Raw genomic sequence first — 15,811 nt, 5'->3', positions numbered from 1 at the left:
AACTACTGAGCGTGCGCTCTAGAGCCCGCGAGCCACAACTACTGAAGCCTGCATGCCTAGAGCCCGTGCTTTGCAACAAGAGAAGCCACTGCAATGAGAAGCCCGCACACTGCACCGAAGGGTAGACTCCGCTCGCCACAACTAGAGAAAGCCCATGAGCAGCAACAAAGACCTAATGCAGCCAAAAAAAAAAAAAAAAAGTAAATAAACAAAAAGTAAATAAATAAAATTTAAAAAAATAAAGATAGGCTATAAAAATGTACATAGAATATAATCCCAATTAATAAAAATGAAAGAATGTATGTCAAATCGATAGCAGTAATCTATAGCTGATGTTTGCACAATCCTGTTTTGGCTGTTTAACTTCAAATTTTCTGCAATGAGAAAGCACTGCCTTTAAATCATCAAAAATAAACACTATTCCTAATACGTGATTTGGAGAAGCACTTAACTTCCTCTAAGTAAGAGAGGGCAGAAGGAAGGGAGACAGGAAGGGAGGAAGGGAACATCTGTAGAAGCTGAATGAATAAAGGCAGGAAAAGAATCAAAGGCAATGCCCATCCTTTAGCATCTGTATTCCAAGCATCTGTATTCCAAGATGAACTAAAAGAATCTGGGAGTGGAATTAACACCTGTTTTTATATCAAATACAGGAAAAAGTCTAAACCCAGGGACAAAATTAAGCTATAAACCTCTTCTTGATTACACTCAGAACAGAATCTGACAATTTAATATCACCACAGCCCCCACCTCCACTCCATCCCGCTCCCCTAAAAAGTCACCCCTAAATCTTCAGTACATAATTATTTTTGGTATAACTTTGCTTAGGGCCTATCCTCTCGTTTCTTTTTAACCCATGTGAAAATCTGGATTTATTTATTCTATTATATGCATATTATTTTTACAGGATTTTATATTGTTTAACATTCTTGAATAGGTACCTGTCTCTGAAGAAGAAAATTCCCTTAATGACTTCAAATTAGGCAGGCAAAACTTATTCCATTCTGGAAGCTGTCAGAGTTATTGTATAAATAGGTATGGACAAAGGAAGGAAATGCTTAGCCAATAATACTAACAAAGAACAGCAGAATAAAGTCTGAATTCCCTGGCATGACATTCAGATCCATCACAATTGGTCCATATCATTCCTATTTAGCTGTTCTCCATTCACTCCCAATCATGAATTCTGTGCATGTCAGTTTCCTCTGTAAGAACATATCCCTCCCTCTTTCCAACAATGATAACCAACGTGTGAGCACTGGCACCTAAACAAATGTGGAGTCCAAGTTTGCCAGTATAGCTTTGGGCAAGTCACAACTTCTATGAAGCTCAACTTCCTCATCTTGTAAAATGAGAAATATAAAAAAATCTACCTTGTGAGTTAATGTGAAGATCAGAAATAATGCACAGAAAGTTCCCAGCACAGTGTTGTGCACACAGTAGGCATGCAATGTAATGCTATTATCTCTTGGTTCTGTGCCTTCCCTTATCTAGAATGTTACTGTGTCCCCTCTGCACTTGGGAAGTCTTCATCAGTCAAGTCTCAGGGCTTAATACCACTTCATCAAATATAAAGCTCTCTTTGACTCCCTCATGTAACTGGTGGCTCCCTTTTCTGAGCTAGTTCAATACTTTGTTCTTTTCTATATTGCAGTTTTTATAACATCAAATTATAATTATTTGTTATCTGTTATGGACTGAATATTTGTGTTTCTCCAAAATTTCTATGTTGATAATTCAAAAAGAGTCATGTACGACAATGTTCCTTGCAGCTCTATTTACAATAGCCAGGACATGGAAGCACCCTAAGTGTCCATCGACAGATGAATGGATAAAGAAGATGTGGCACATATATACAATGGAATATTACTCAGCCATAAAAGGAAACGAAATTGAGTTATTTGTAGTGAGGTGGATGGACCTAGAGTCGTCATACAGAGTGAAGTAAGTCAGAAAGAGAAAAACAAATACCGTATGCTAACACATATATATGGAATCTAAAAAAAAAAGGTCATGAAGAACCTAGGGGCAGGACGTAAATAAAGACGCAGACCTTCTAGAGAATGGACTTGAGGCCACGGGGAGTGGGAAGGGTAAGCTGGGACGAAGTGAGAGAGTGGCATGGACATATATACACTACCAAATGTAAAACAGATAGCTAGTGGGAAGCAGCCGCATAGCACAGGGAGATCAGCTCAGTGCTTTGTGACCACCTAGAGGGGTGGAATAGGAAGGGTGGGACGGAAGGAGACGCAAGAGGGAAGAGATATGGGGATATATGTATATGTATAGCTGATTCACTTTGTTATAAAGCAGAAACTAACACACCATGTAAACCAATTATACTCCAATAAAGATGTTAAAAAAATAACAAGCTAAAAAAAATTCCTATGTTGAGATCATAAACCGCAATGTGATAATATTAGAAGATGGGGCCTTTGGGCAGAGATTAGGTCATGAAGGTGGAGTCCTCATGAATGGGATTAGTGCTCTGATAAAAGAGACCCCAGAGATCTCTCTCAACCCCTTCCACCATGTGAGGACAGAGTGAACCAAGAAGCAGGCTCTCACCAAACACAGATTCTGCTGCTGTCTTGATCTTGGGAGTCCAAGATCACAGCCTCGAGAATTGTGAGAAATAAATTTCTGTTGTTTATATACCACCCAGTTCATGATATTCTGTTATAGCTGCCTAAACTAAGACATTATTTTTTCTCTAAGAGAAAACCTGAAGTTCCTTAAAGACTGCTGATAATGTAACTCATTGTATCACGGAGCACTGAGCCTGGGGCACAGAGAAGGCACTCAAATGTTTTTGAGTAAACCAACTAAAAAAGAATCTACCAAAAGTGCTGTAGCACCCAAGAGAGAAGAGTGACAAGGGTAAATGCTTAAAGAAGGTCAGGTAGGATGAAAATAGAAAAGAAGCTGTCACGTTGGCAATTATGAGGCCATAAGCAAACTTGGCAAGATCAATTTTAATAAAGTAATGGGACTGAGCAGTGAAATGGGAGTTAGCAGGTGAAAACAACGCCTTTAAGTTGAGCAATTAAGGAAAGAAAAGTAAGTTGAAGGTGAAGCAGAATTAAGGGAACATTCCTTCATGGCAAGATGAACCAACAGAGAAAGGCTGAGTATTTAAGAAGGAATAAAATAATAAAATAAGCAAGATTCCAGATAGTAATCAGGAGAGTTAGCCTGGCGGGGGCGTGGTGGGGGAGAGGCAGGACTGCAACACTCAGCTACAGGGAAGAAGGCTGAGGCCGAAATACAACTTAAATTCTGAGATAAAAGTAGTCTGGGAAAACCAAGTTAACACTTTTTTATAATGGACTAGATGATCTCTAAAGACTTTTCGAGTTCAAAACACCCAGTTATGTGATTTTCTAATACCAAAGAAAAACCCTCTAAAATCCATCCACTGCTTTCCTTTTCTACCAGCACTGCCCTAGCAATCAGTATTAGTATATGGTTAAATGAGTATTCTCAGCTCTAGTCACTGTCTGCTCCCTAGATCTTTCTCTACCTCACTACTTGGATTGATCTTCTCATGCCACTGTTTTACATATTTTGGATATATGGATGTGGATATGAATACAGATATAGATAGATACATAGATATGTATGTATGTATGGGCATATACATATACACTCCAGCATTTGTTTAGAAAACTGTATTTGTTCCAAAGTAACTAATATGTTAGGGAGCAAGTTGAGCATAACACAAATTTCACATTTGCTTCTGTGCAACTGCAAGACACACTAGGTGAGCAGAGAAAACACTACCCAGCCACACAGAAACACACAAAACACACACACCACAAAGTTCTGCCAGGTAGCTCAGTTCACTCACTGCATGTGTTATGAGCTATACCCATCCATATCTGGTGTTGAACTTTCAATCCAATTTCAGATAGCCCTTCTTCCACCACTTCACAAGTTGCAACCTTTTTGACACCCACTTCTGTAAGCAAACTTCAGGCCTTTTACAAGGTAAAGTGTCATATTTATTGCAGTACTTCTATATTTAACCATTTAACATGTATAAAATTGTGCTAGTATTCATTAGGTTTCTGTCTTTTCACATGTCACTGACAAAGATTTTGAGTGTTCTGCCCCTAAACTCCATTTTTCCATACACCCTGGGGTTTTTAATCATGTGACTTTTGCATACCATGTTGAGTTTTATGAACTTGTATGTTGAGTTATAGCTTACACACACATAATTACTGCAGCTCTAATCACGAATTTCCTGCCAAAATCAAAGGCAACAGAGGAGGTAAAAAAAAAAAAAAAATCTCAGGCATCCTTCACAATTATCTGAAGGTCCCAGTACCTATAAGATGCTTTGAATGACCCAAACACACTTCTTGAATGGTTCAGGAAACACAATATATGAAAAGGAATAAATAGCTGTTTAGCAGTAGGGCCAATAAAGCAATGTTGAAATATTTTAACATCAAAAAACACAAACATATCCATCCCTAAAGACAGAGAGTATACTGGTGGTTGTCAGGGGCTGGAGGGAGGGTAGAATGGAGAGTTACTGTTTAATAGGTATATAGTTTCAGTTTTACAAGATGAAAAGAGTTATGGGGATGGTAGTGGTGATTTCTGCACAACAATGTGAATGTGTTTAATACCACTGAATGTACACTTAAAAATGGTTAAGATCTTATGTATGGGTATTTTACCATGATTAAAAAACAAAATCCAACTCTCGGGCTTCCCTGGTGGTGCAGTGGTTAAGAATCTGCCTGCCAATGCAGGGGACACGGGTTCGAGCCCTGGTCCGGGAAGATCCCACATGCCAGGGAGCAACTAAGCCCGTGCGCCACAACTACTGAGCCTGCACTCTAGAGCCCACGAGCCACAACTACTAAGCCCGAGTGCCACAACTACTGAGCCTGAGCTCTAGAGCTCGCGTGTCACAACTACTGAGCCCGTGTGCCACAACTACTGAGCCCGTGTGCCACAACTACTGAAGCCCGTGCACCTAGAGCCTGTGCTCTGCAACAAGAGAAGCCACCGCAATAAGAAGCCCACGCAAGACCCAATGCAACCAAAAATAAAAAAAATTTTTTTTTAAATCCACCCCTATTTTTGAAGAACACCACCATAAAAATATTCATAATGAATGACTAAATATACACACAAACCTGTATAGTGTGGTTCCATTTTCTATGTAGATAGAAAAAGGACTATAACAAATATTAATATGTATAACAGGTGATTGGTTTCTCTATCTTTTTTTGTATTTACACAAGGGAACTACAATGAATACATTACTGTTTTAACACATTTTTACCAGCAGAGAAAAAATATTTAAGATACAAATTTGATTTGGATCAACTTTTGCTGGCATTACAGAATATCAAGAGGTCTTGTCAAGAATTTGAGACCTAAAGTAACTTCTTTGACTATTTCAGCTAAAATACTTTCTATTCATATTCCTCAGGTACCATCTTCTGAACGTTCATTTTGTTCTTCATAACTCAGATTTCCATTCTTTTTAAATACTACTAAAAGTATTCTGCAAGGAATTCCAAAAGTAATAGAAAATCATTTCATACTTCATATAATCTGAAAATTTCTCAAATAAGATTAAGTAGTTCACGTACATGCCCATAGATAAGTTGAATATTAAAAGGTATCTTTTAAAGTTAATTTTATTACAAAAAACGTTTTCATCAGATGTTTTTCAAACTGTATTTTATTATTTTTATTTATTATTCAATTAGTCTCTTAACAGTTTATAAAAAGAGCCTGCAAACAAAATTTTAGCTGTCACAGAATTGTAATCAACAACATAAATTCTCTCCTATCTGTTCATTTCAGCAAAACTCTAATAAAATACTCACTTTCAGAACACAACAGCCCTTTTTCTTTAAATTCAACTTATAAAGCAAATGAAACTATTATTGAAAACCACATTGTAACCTATAAAAATTTGGTGAAGGAAATTTCTAAAGACTATCACCGAATAAACGTTTATTAGCCAATTCACGTGCTTAGTTTTGAACTCACTGGAGCTGTTTTTGCCCTTTATGTATATAATTTTGCTGCTTTTAGAAATTAAATATTGTTATAATTTTATTCAGACATGGTGCCTGGCATATTTTTAAGTAACCCAGGGAGAATGTAATAAATAGCTGAGGCTCAATTCTAACACCCGTATGTACACAACTATAAACAAAACTGCACAAGACTTGGGCTTCCCTGGTGGCACAGTGGTTGGGAATCTGCCTGCCATTGTGGGGGACACAGGTTCGAGCCCTGGTCTGGGAGGATCCCACATGCCGCGGAGCAGCTGGGCCCATGCGCCACGGCTGCTGGGCCTGCGCTCTGGAGCCTGCAAGCCACAACTACTGAGCACGTGTGCCACAACTACTGAAGACCGCGCGCCTAGAGCCCGTGCTCCACACAACAGGGGAGGCCGCCACACCGCAGCAAAGAGCGGCCCCCACTCACCGCAACCGGAGAGAGCCCGCGCACAGCAACGGAGACCCAACTCAGCCAAAAATAATTAAATAATTTTTTTAAAAAAATGGATAAGACTTACACCAAAAGTTGCCTCAGCAATAAGCAAATATGTTAAGAATCAATTGGCTAGCTAAGGACACCGACAGGTCTAATATGTAAGAGTAGTAAACAAAAGGAGAAAAGTCTTCACTTGAGACTATTTTGACAAGATGGACAAAACCTGTTTTAAGAGTTTGAACTAATTATTAAACATATTTACAAACATACACTTTCCCTTAAAGAATATAAAAAAGAAAAATGAGTAAAAGTACAGTTCAAATTACACGTGAAGTATTAGAGGTTTCTTCTGTAGGCTAGGCTTCTGCAAGAAGCAAGACAGACAACATTTTGTACTAAATATATGACATTACATAAATGTTTAAGATCCTCTGAATTTCCAAGTACCTCAAGTTGTCTCTGTTAAAATATCTATAAAGTTCTTAATTAAAAGGGAAAAATAAGAATGTTTAACATCCCAGTAAGAAATTTCCACTAGACATCAACAACCACCTTTCAATGTAACCTACACAGTAACTATAATTTATCATTTGGTCATTCTTCGAACATTTTCAGAAACGTTATCTCACAGGATTATTATATGAATTAAATAAAATAATCAGTATCAATTTCATTTCACAGATCAGTAAACCAGTACAGAGCATTTAAGTCAGTTCTTCTCAAACTTTAGTATGTACAAGAATCACTCAAGAACATGTTAAAATGATGTCTTAAGTAACTCCTTCCCATCCGCAGACTGAAGTGGATCCCAGAAATCTGCATTTTAAATAAATAACACAGGTGATATTGGTACAGGTGGTTCCCCCCACCCCAACCCAGCCACATCTTTTAGGACCCTGATTTAAGTAATGTATGACTAAAGCCATTAATGGCATAAAACTCCATTTTTACTCTGAATCAAAGTTCCCAAAAGTTTAGATGGTAGAGCTTTACAGATCTCATGGAAGATACGTAAAATTTTAAACAAGTTGAAAATATTACATTCAATTAAATTAAGTACCTCTTATACTAAATTCCAGTAAAAACAAGTGGTAGTAGATGTCTAAGTTTTTTAAGAAACTTAAAACTGAGGAGATTCTACCATTTCATTTCTCTGTGAAATGCAGGAAAAGCTGAAATTAAATTATATTAACTTAATAGCTTCTCGTGGTTTGAATACTGTTGCACTTTACTGAGTAGGGAGCTAAAACTTAGGTACCACAGGTTCTAGGAACATAATTAAAAAATTAAGATGAAAATGTAAAAGCACTTAGAGCACAGCTTTGTGAATACACTGAAAACCACTGAACTGTACACTTTGAAAGGGTGAGTTTTATGGTATGTAAATTATATCTCACTTTTTAAAAAGAAAAAAACTCTTAGAAAATTTCAAACTAGTATTTTCCAGTAATTTTAAATTTCTAAGACATTATATCAGCATTACTATTAAACAGCATAATTATTTTCTGGCCTATATCACAGATGCTGAAAACCAGTGCAGAAATAATAAAGAACACAAATAAGGCTGCTAGCTTGACAAAGATTTTAAACAAGAATTGTAATACCACTGTTTATATATTTATTTGCTCTCAAATTCTTCCAGTAAAGTCCCACTTCATCTGCCTTTTATAACAGGGTTATTTTCAAATTCTATAGTAATTTATTAGCATCTTATAAAATAATCTTTTATTTCTTTATTTCTTTTTATTTCAATAATCTTGTATTTCTTAAACTAGGTATATAGTATGTAATACACTGAAATATAATAAGATGGTTATTAAGCACCAGACTTTGAAGACAGACTACTTTGCTTCTTACCACATATATGGCCTCTGGCAAGTAACTTATCCTTTCTGCCCCATTTTCCCATAGGGTTGTAGAGAGAATTAAATGCACCAATATACGTAAGGTGCTTAAGTCAGTGCCTGGCACTTAATAAACACACCATAAATATCATCTACTTTAATTACATAATAATTATTTTTATGTAAAAAGGCCTCTCAGCTTAGAAAACTCATTACAAATCCTGATAATATTAAAATTTCAATTTTCTTTATCAATTTAGGAAAGCTGCGACTAAAATATTATTAAGGAACCTAGGTGTTTATGCTGTTTCTACCCTATTCACAAGTCCAATTTTCTCCAACTCTGAGTCACTATTAGTTCTTCTCCTGACTCATCACATAGAAAGGTAGACAGTCTGGAATATAATTGGCATACTAAAAGGCATTTCTTAATCTATCTGGATTTATAAGATTTACTAAGTGGAACTTGTCCTATATAACGGTCAAAAAATATGCTAAATAATTATGACTTAAACTGTATTCACTTAAAAGTGTTTGTATATATCAAACGTTCCTTCAAAGTATGTAGTAGGTGTTATAACCCCATCTTGACTGAAAAACAACATATCACTTAAGTAAAATCGAAGATCCACATTTTCTGACTGCTAGCCAAAAGCAGATTAATAATTTGCTGATGATCTGGTGTTCAAAATTTTGCCAAGCAAACTACAGACTAGAAGCTCAGAAGCAATCTCTGAGCCTACAAATTTGACCTTAACTTCTATTCAATTCCATACTTTCATTGTTTTCCCCATTCAGATGTTCAAATCATTTAAGATAACCTCTAATAAAAAGTTATTGAAAAAAATCTAGGGACGTAAGCTAAATAATGCAACATAGATTAATTAAAAACTCCACTTTCCCTAGACACACAAAAAAAAAATACTTTTAAAATACTACTCTACCACTTATTCACTTTCCATGTGATCTTGAGTCATTTAAACTCTCCAAGCCTCCACCTTCTCCTCTGGAAATGGGGATAAAAAGAGTAACTATAACTACCATATGGGATTGCTGTGAGCATTAATCAAGACAACACATAAAACACTTTAGCCAACCACTATGAAAACAGTTAAGTTTCAATAAATGTTAACTTCTATATATAAATCCAAACTTTAGCATCATTTGACCTCTATCTATTGAAAGATTTTATTTTCTATGAAAACCATCTCTGTTAACCCATTCATGCACACCTACCCAATGGCAATAACTTCACAAGCACTCTGAAAATGTGGATATTAACAGTCGAGGAAGTTATAGTCCCCTCCTCTTGAGTTAGGTACCCTGCTCAGGAAATAGCCTGTACTTAGCACTGTACTACTTAACACAGTTCCCTATATTACTTGAGAGCCCCTTGTGGGCAAGCCCTGTGTCCTATTATTCATTTCTGTATCCCGAGACTGAAACCCAATAGTTCTAAAACCTGACTCACAAGGGGAGGTTATCAAAATATTAATGCCTGGGATCCATCCCAGACCCATTAAATCTAAGAAGGTCAGGGAGGTAGAAGACAAGTAATCAGCAAGGGGGGAGCATTTTTTTAATATCCTCACGTGATGTTAGTGTGCTGCCACAGTTAAAAACCACTGCACTCTGACATTTAAAATACTATACAAACAGGTATGTATACGTGTGTGAATATATAAATATATAGGTAAAGAAATATAAGTCTCAGTTCAAGACCCTCAACCTCACAGCTACTCCTAGCCCCATCATCTCTTTCCTTTAAACAGACAACACTGTTAATAAACAATTAGTTACATGCTGCGTTAAGATGGTTTTTAAACTGTTAACTCAGTACAGTACTTAAGCTTCTTCATGTAATTATGCCTTAGCCTTCTTCCTAGATTACAGTCTTGCTCCTTGAAAATATACACTGCCTTATTCTTCTTGTTTTCTCCACAGTGCTTATGATAGTGCCTTGAACACCAACATGTAATAAACATGTAGCTGATCTAATAAATGCATACAAAAATTATCAGCAGGAAGTATGTCACATTCAAATTAACCAATTTGGGCTATGACTCAAAAATAGAAAAAGTAAAAAGTCAGAAAAAAGTTTAAAAAAACCTCTAACTTAGTAAATAAGAACAACTAAAGTTTATCTCATTAATGAGCATCTATATATTTGCATTTATTACAGCCATCACATGCAGTATCCCATCACCATCCACCACTTTAAGATTCTGAACTGCTTCCTTACTATCTTCCAGTTGCTTGTGGTATCTTTAGCTGCTGTCATGTTCTTTTGTAACAACTTTACAATACTCTGTAATTAGTAAAATAAGTTAATGAAAGTCACAACAAATGTGTCACACATGCTTAATAAATACGTCTTGAAGAAACAATGTTTATCAACCACTAAAATAGACTCTTTGCATACAAGTTACATGCTAATCTCTAATATAAATTTAGATGGGAATACTGTCTGAAAATAAGAGAGTCTTATTCAACACTATATATAATACAAGTCTAATTGTGAGTATTGACAGACTGATGATTTTCTGCTTTTATAGTATTTTCATACCTGAAAATTCTATTAAATAGTATATGACTTTAAAAAATAGGAGTGCTAAGCTGTATTACACAAGAAACTCCACAGCAACTGGCATTCGCAATGTTGAAACTACTAAGAGAAATGAATGGCACACAATTCTAAAAAAAAAACAATTTAAAGATATGAAAATGACTCACCTTAAAAGTTTTGTGTCATACGTGTACCACTATTAACAATCTGAAAGACTTATGTTGTTTTTAAAAATCTGAAAATATGGGGACTTCCCTGGTGGCGCAGTGGTTAAGAATCCGCCTACCAGTGCAGGGGACCCGGGTTCAAGCCCTGGTCCGGGAAGATCCCACATGCCGCGGAGCAACTAAGCCCGTGTGCCACAACTACAGAGCCTGTGCTCTAGAGCCCGCGAGCCACAACTACTGAGCCCAACTGCCACAACTACTGAAGCCCACGTGCCTAAGGCCCATACTCTGCAACAAGAGAAGCCACCCAATGAGAAGTCCGCGAACCGCAACAAAGAGTAGCCCCCGCTCGCAGCAACTAGAGAAAGCCTGTGAGCAGTAACAAAGACCCAAGGCAGCCAAAAAAATAAATAAATTTTTAAAAAAACTGAAAATATGGGGAGGAGACACTCAAGAAATATGCCTGCTAATTAGATACTGTGGTAAAACATTACCATGTTTTGTTGGGTCCTACAGCATTAAACAGATAGAGCCGGAGTTACCACAAAAAGAAAGCAGTACACAATTCCCTATTCAATAAAAAAGGTTCAAATTCCACAGTCAAAAAAATGGTACCCTGGGTTGTTTGTTTTTAAGGAAGATTAAATTTAGGAGTTGCCAACACCCAAACGAAAAACATTCCAGAGTATCAGACTCAATTGTAGTGGGGAGTCATCTACATTCTCAGCACTACGTTCCCTTACCCAAAACAGGAATATTAACAAAGGATGCTTCTTAGGATCTCACGAGATACACCATACTTATTTACCCCCGGTAAACATTACCCTTGTTTAAAAACCAAAAACAAAAAGATACTTGAGAAATAACAATTTTAGCACAAGCAGCCAGACAAAAAATGAAGTTTAACATCTGCCAAGATATTCCCCAAAATAAGACCCCTCTCAAATGAACAATGAGGAAAAGATTGCAAATGACAAATTCTTTTATTTGGACCATCAGCTACTTTTAAAAAGAAAGTTGAGGAATGTAGCTTTTCCAAAGCCTTCTCTTCAGTTTCTCCCTAATCTTCATATTTTTAACTTAAAAAAAAAAAAACCCTAGAAATTTGATTACCACTCTTATGAATTCCTTTTAAAGCAATTTAATGAGTAACAGATCTTTTGTGCAAGTAGGAAACCACAGAGGACAGTTTTGCTGGCTGATAAAAATCTCTCTGAAACACTCATAAAAATATACCCTTCAAAGACAAACTCTGATTTTCCAGGTATGGAAATTATATTAAGACTTAAAAATTTGGGTATGTTTGATATACACCCTAACTTACTGCAAATGCTTTTACTTGAACCACAATTAAAGTTGGTGAATTCTTACTATTTATTTACTGTGTGTCAAAGTTGAATAAATTAGAAGGCCAGGAGGGAAAAAAAGGTAAAACCTAGAACCAATGAGAAAAAGATGCAACTACTTCGGGTGAAACAAGGTTATTGAATCACTTCCCCAAACCGGTGAGTTACTATTAAAGTAACCAAATACTTGTTAGAGGATTGTTTTGTTTTGTTGAGGGTAGAGAAAGGTGCAGTTATACCCCAAGTAGAAATGTTTCACCAGTAACTCTGTAATGGGAAGATGCTGCTGCCTCCATAATGGTTTTTGAGACTGCTCAAAAATACCAAAAAAAAAAAAAAAAAAACCCAACAACAACCCAAAAAACAAAAAATTCCCAACCCTACCACAAATGTTTTCCAGAATACACAGAGCCAAATACTTAAATACAGGGAGAGAGCACTTTAGCAAAAAGAATTGAGGGTTGCTACAGCGTTCCTAATGTCCACAATACCACTCAGAAAAAAACTCGTGTGTGTGTGTGTGTGTGTGTGTGTGTGCGCGCGCGCGTGCTGGGGAGCACTATTTCCAAAAGCTGGTTTATATATGAAATACAGCATATGCTCAACTGGATATACTTATCTTGGGTTCATTGAAAGATAAAGCTGTCTGGGAGAGTGCTAAAGCCACGTTTTCTTTACAGGTGCTATTAAACACTGTTAAGAGAGAAGAAGAGATAAACTATCTGATAATTTGAGACGGGCACGTGGGAAACTAAAGTACGTGGTCATCACCATTAATCAATTTTTCTAACTGATCAAGCATAAACAAACAAGGCTAGGTGGGCAAGTTCTAGAGCCCCGAGTTGTCTTTCCAACACTGAAAAGAAGGATCCTGGGTCTGAGATCTTAGCCGGGAAGCCTGAAAAGCACGCGTCCGACTTTGGATTTGGGGAACTTCCCAGCAAGCATTTGTTGAGAGTAAAACTCCATCACCCCCTGCCTGCCTAACTCAGTGAAAGGCTAAGAAGTGCAGGCTCGAGGGGGAAAGCTCTGGGCCCTGGAGAGAAGACACCAGGAGGCGGCAGCCCTCCAGGGTCCGGCCGCGGCCCCCGCCCGGCTCACCTCTGCGGCAGGGATGTTGACCACGCCGGTGGAGCGCCGCTTCTCCCGCAGCTTCCTCTTCTCGATCTGCCCCTTGCCTTTCCTGGCGCTGGGGCCCGAGCTCTTGCCCTTCTCCAGGGCGCCGTCCCGCTCCTCCTCGCCGTCCCGTGCGGGGGCTGCCCCCGAAGCGGCAGCGGCAGCAGCGGCGGCGGCGGCGGCGGCGGCGGCGGCGGCGGCGGCGGCGGGGGACTCATCCTCCGGCCGCCGCGGGCCGGGGGCGGCGCGACTCAGCTGCGCAGGGCCCACGGCGCAGTTCACGCCCCCGGGGCCGGGGGCGGCAGGTGCGGCGGCGGCGCCTGGGAGGTTGTTGTTCAGCTCGTTGGCCGCAGCGGCGGCCGAAGTACCCAGGGGCCCCGGCGGGAGCTTCCCGGCCGCGTCGCCCGTGCCCCCACCGGGGGCGGCCGGGCCCGGGGGATTCTGCTTGGCGCGCATCTTCTCGCGCTTCGCCTTCCACTCCTCCAGGAAGTCTGTGGTGCTGCCGCCGCTGCCGCCGCCGGTCCGGTAGCCACCGGTCGCCATATTCCCAGCGGGGCCGGCCGGGCTCTCACCTCAGGCCGCCGGCCCCGACTCCGGCCGCCGCCCCCTCTTCCTTCCCGCCACCCGGAGGAGGCGAGGGAACGACCCCCGGGCGCGGGGGTGGCCGCGGCTCCCCCAGGGACCGGCTGGTCTGCAGGGAAACACAAAAGGGGGCGGAGAAGGGAAGCGTAAGATCCTCGCCCGGCCCGAGGGTCTGCCCCGCGGCCGCGCCCCTCGGAGACCCACAGAGAGCGCGCCCACTCAGCCCCGCAGGCGAGGAGCCGCAGAGTCCCCACCCTGCAAAGTTTCTCCGACGCACCTACACGGCTGGCCCGGACGATCACCGCCCCTCGAGGGGTGGAGAGAGGCACGGTCCCCACCCCCGGCCCGCCTGCCCGCCCGCCCGCCCGCCCCATCCCCGCCGGGGTCCGAGCCTGCGGCGGTCGGGGGACCCGGACCAGACCCCCCACCTGTCGACCCGTCGCATCTCCAACCCTCGCTCCGGTCCGGGGTCCCCGCGACCGACACACTCATTCCCGGGACGAGGCGCGGAGTCCCCAACCGACTCGCGGAGGAGGCGGGACGCCTCCCGACCCAGCAGTCCAGCCGAGTCCAGGGGGACGGGTGCGCGTGTGGAGCGCGGACCGACCGGGCGGCCCCTTACCTGGGAGGAGTTGGGGGGACGAGGAGCGGGACTGGGTGCTGGCGCCCAGGTGAGCCGAAGCAGCCGCGCGGAAAGACCCGCGGCCAGCTCTCCGTCCTGAGCCCGCGGCGCTCCCGGGCTAGGAGGGAGGAGGGAGGGAGGGAGGGAGGGAATGAGGGAGGGGAGGGAAGGGAACGAGGGGAGCCGAGCGGCGCCGAAGCGCCGGCGGAAAGGACCGAGACCGCGCGCGAGGGGCGCGGCGCGCGGTGGGGGCGGCGGGGCCCGCCGACGCCCCGCCCCCGGCGCTCAGGTGCGCGGCGCCGCGTCCAGCCCGCTGCTGCCGCCAGTCCCGCGCCAGCAGATGCGACCGCACATTCCTGGGCGCGCAACCTCGCGGCGGCCGACCTGCCGGCGCCTCCGACGCTGGAGCGTGAACCGCCCTCCACGCCCTTCTCCCCGTTCCTCTTCTCCGCCTCTCCAGTCTCCCACCACTCTTCCTTTTAAGTACAAGACATATTCTTCCAGGGAAAATCACAAATACTGCTGGCTGAGGGGGAAAGTGCATGATTCAGGGCCTGACTAGCTAGGATGGAAAAATACTCTCGCGTCCCTTTTCCTAGTCGCTGCCCCCTTTTCAGATGTACTGGGGTGGCAAACAGGAGAGTGGAAACGGCTAAAACCCAGGCCCCTCCTTCTAAGTCTGTGGTCTCAGGTGAACGTGTCGCCTGAAAGGAGAGACTTCAACTGTACGTGTTATTATCAAGGCTTTACTGTTATCTTAGGCTTGCAGGGAAAAATTTTAAAGCTCATTTTAAAATGTATTGTGTTGGCGATCCCAGTCCTACTTGGAGTTTCCTCTTAACCCTGTCTCTACAACTCCTCTTCACAGATAGGGAATTTAGCAGCAAAACTCCCTACCAAAGTCCTAAAGCTGCATTGAGGCTGATTTGATATGAGCAGGGGCGGTGATTGTCTCTATTCTTCTACCCTTGACATGCCATAGGGTAAATCTTATCTTCAGAGGCAAGTCATCTCCGATTTCTGGATCAGGGCTGGGTGGACTGCCACTGTCAAGCACTTGAGCAGACAGACGTCACCGTATCCGAGTA

General features: G+C 41.6%; 1 protein-coding gene across 1 annotated transcript in view; it reads right to left on the bottom strand.

Moving 5' to 3' along the window:
- Positions 1-14,858, bottom strand: part of PAWR (pro-apoptotic WT1 regulator) — a 107,762-nt gene extending 92,904 nt beyond the window's left edge. Inside the window, exons 1-2 of the mRNA XM_030866216.2 lie at positions 14,724-14,858; positions 13,505-14,210 (exon numbers count right to left, since the gene is read on the bottom strand). Of these exons, the coding sequence (XP_030722076.1) occupies positions 13,505-14,062 (558 nt within the window). The 5' untranslated portion in view covers positions 14,063-14,210; positions 14,724-14,858. The remainder of the gene's footprint in view (positions 1-13,504; positions 14,211-14,723) is intronic.
- Positions 14,859-15,811: the final 953 nt, after the last annotated feature.

Source organism: Globicephala melas, chromosome 10 (assembly GCF_963455315.2).
Source record: "Globicephala melas chromosome 10, mGloMel1.2, whole genome shotgun sequence".
Lineage (NCBI taxonomy): Eukaryota > Metazoa > Chordata > Mammalia > Artiodactyla > Delphinidae > Globicephala > Globicephala melas.
The sequence above is the reverse complement of the archived record's forward strand: the minus strand, read 5'-3'. Positions and strand labels throughout refer to the sequence as shown.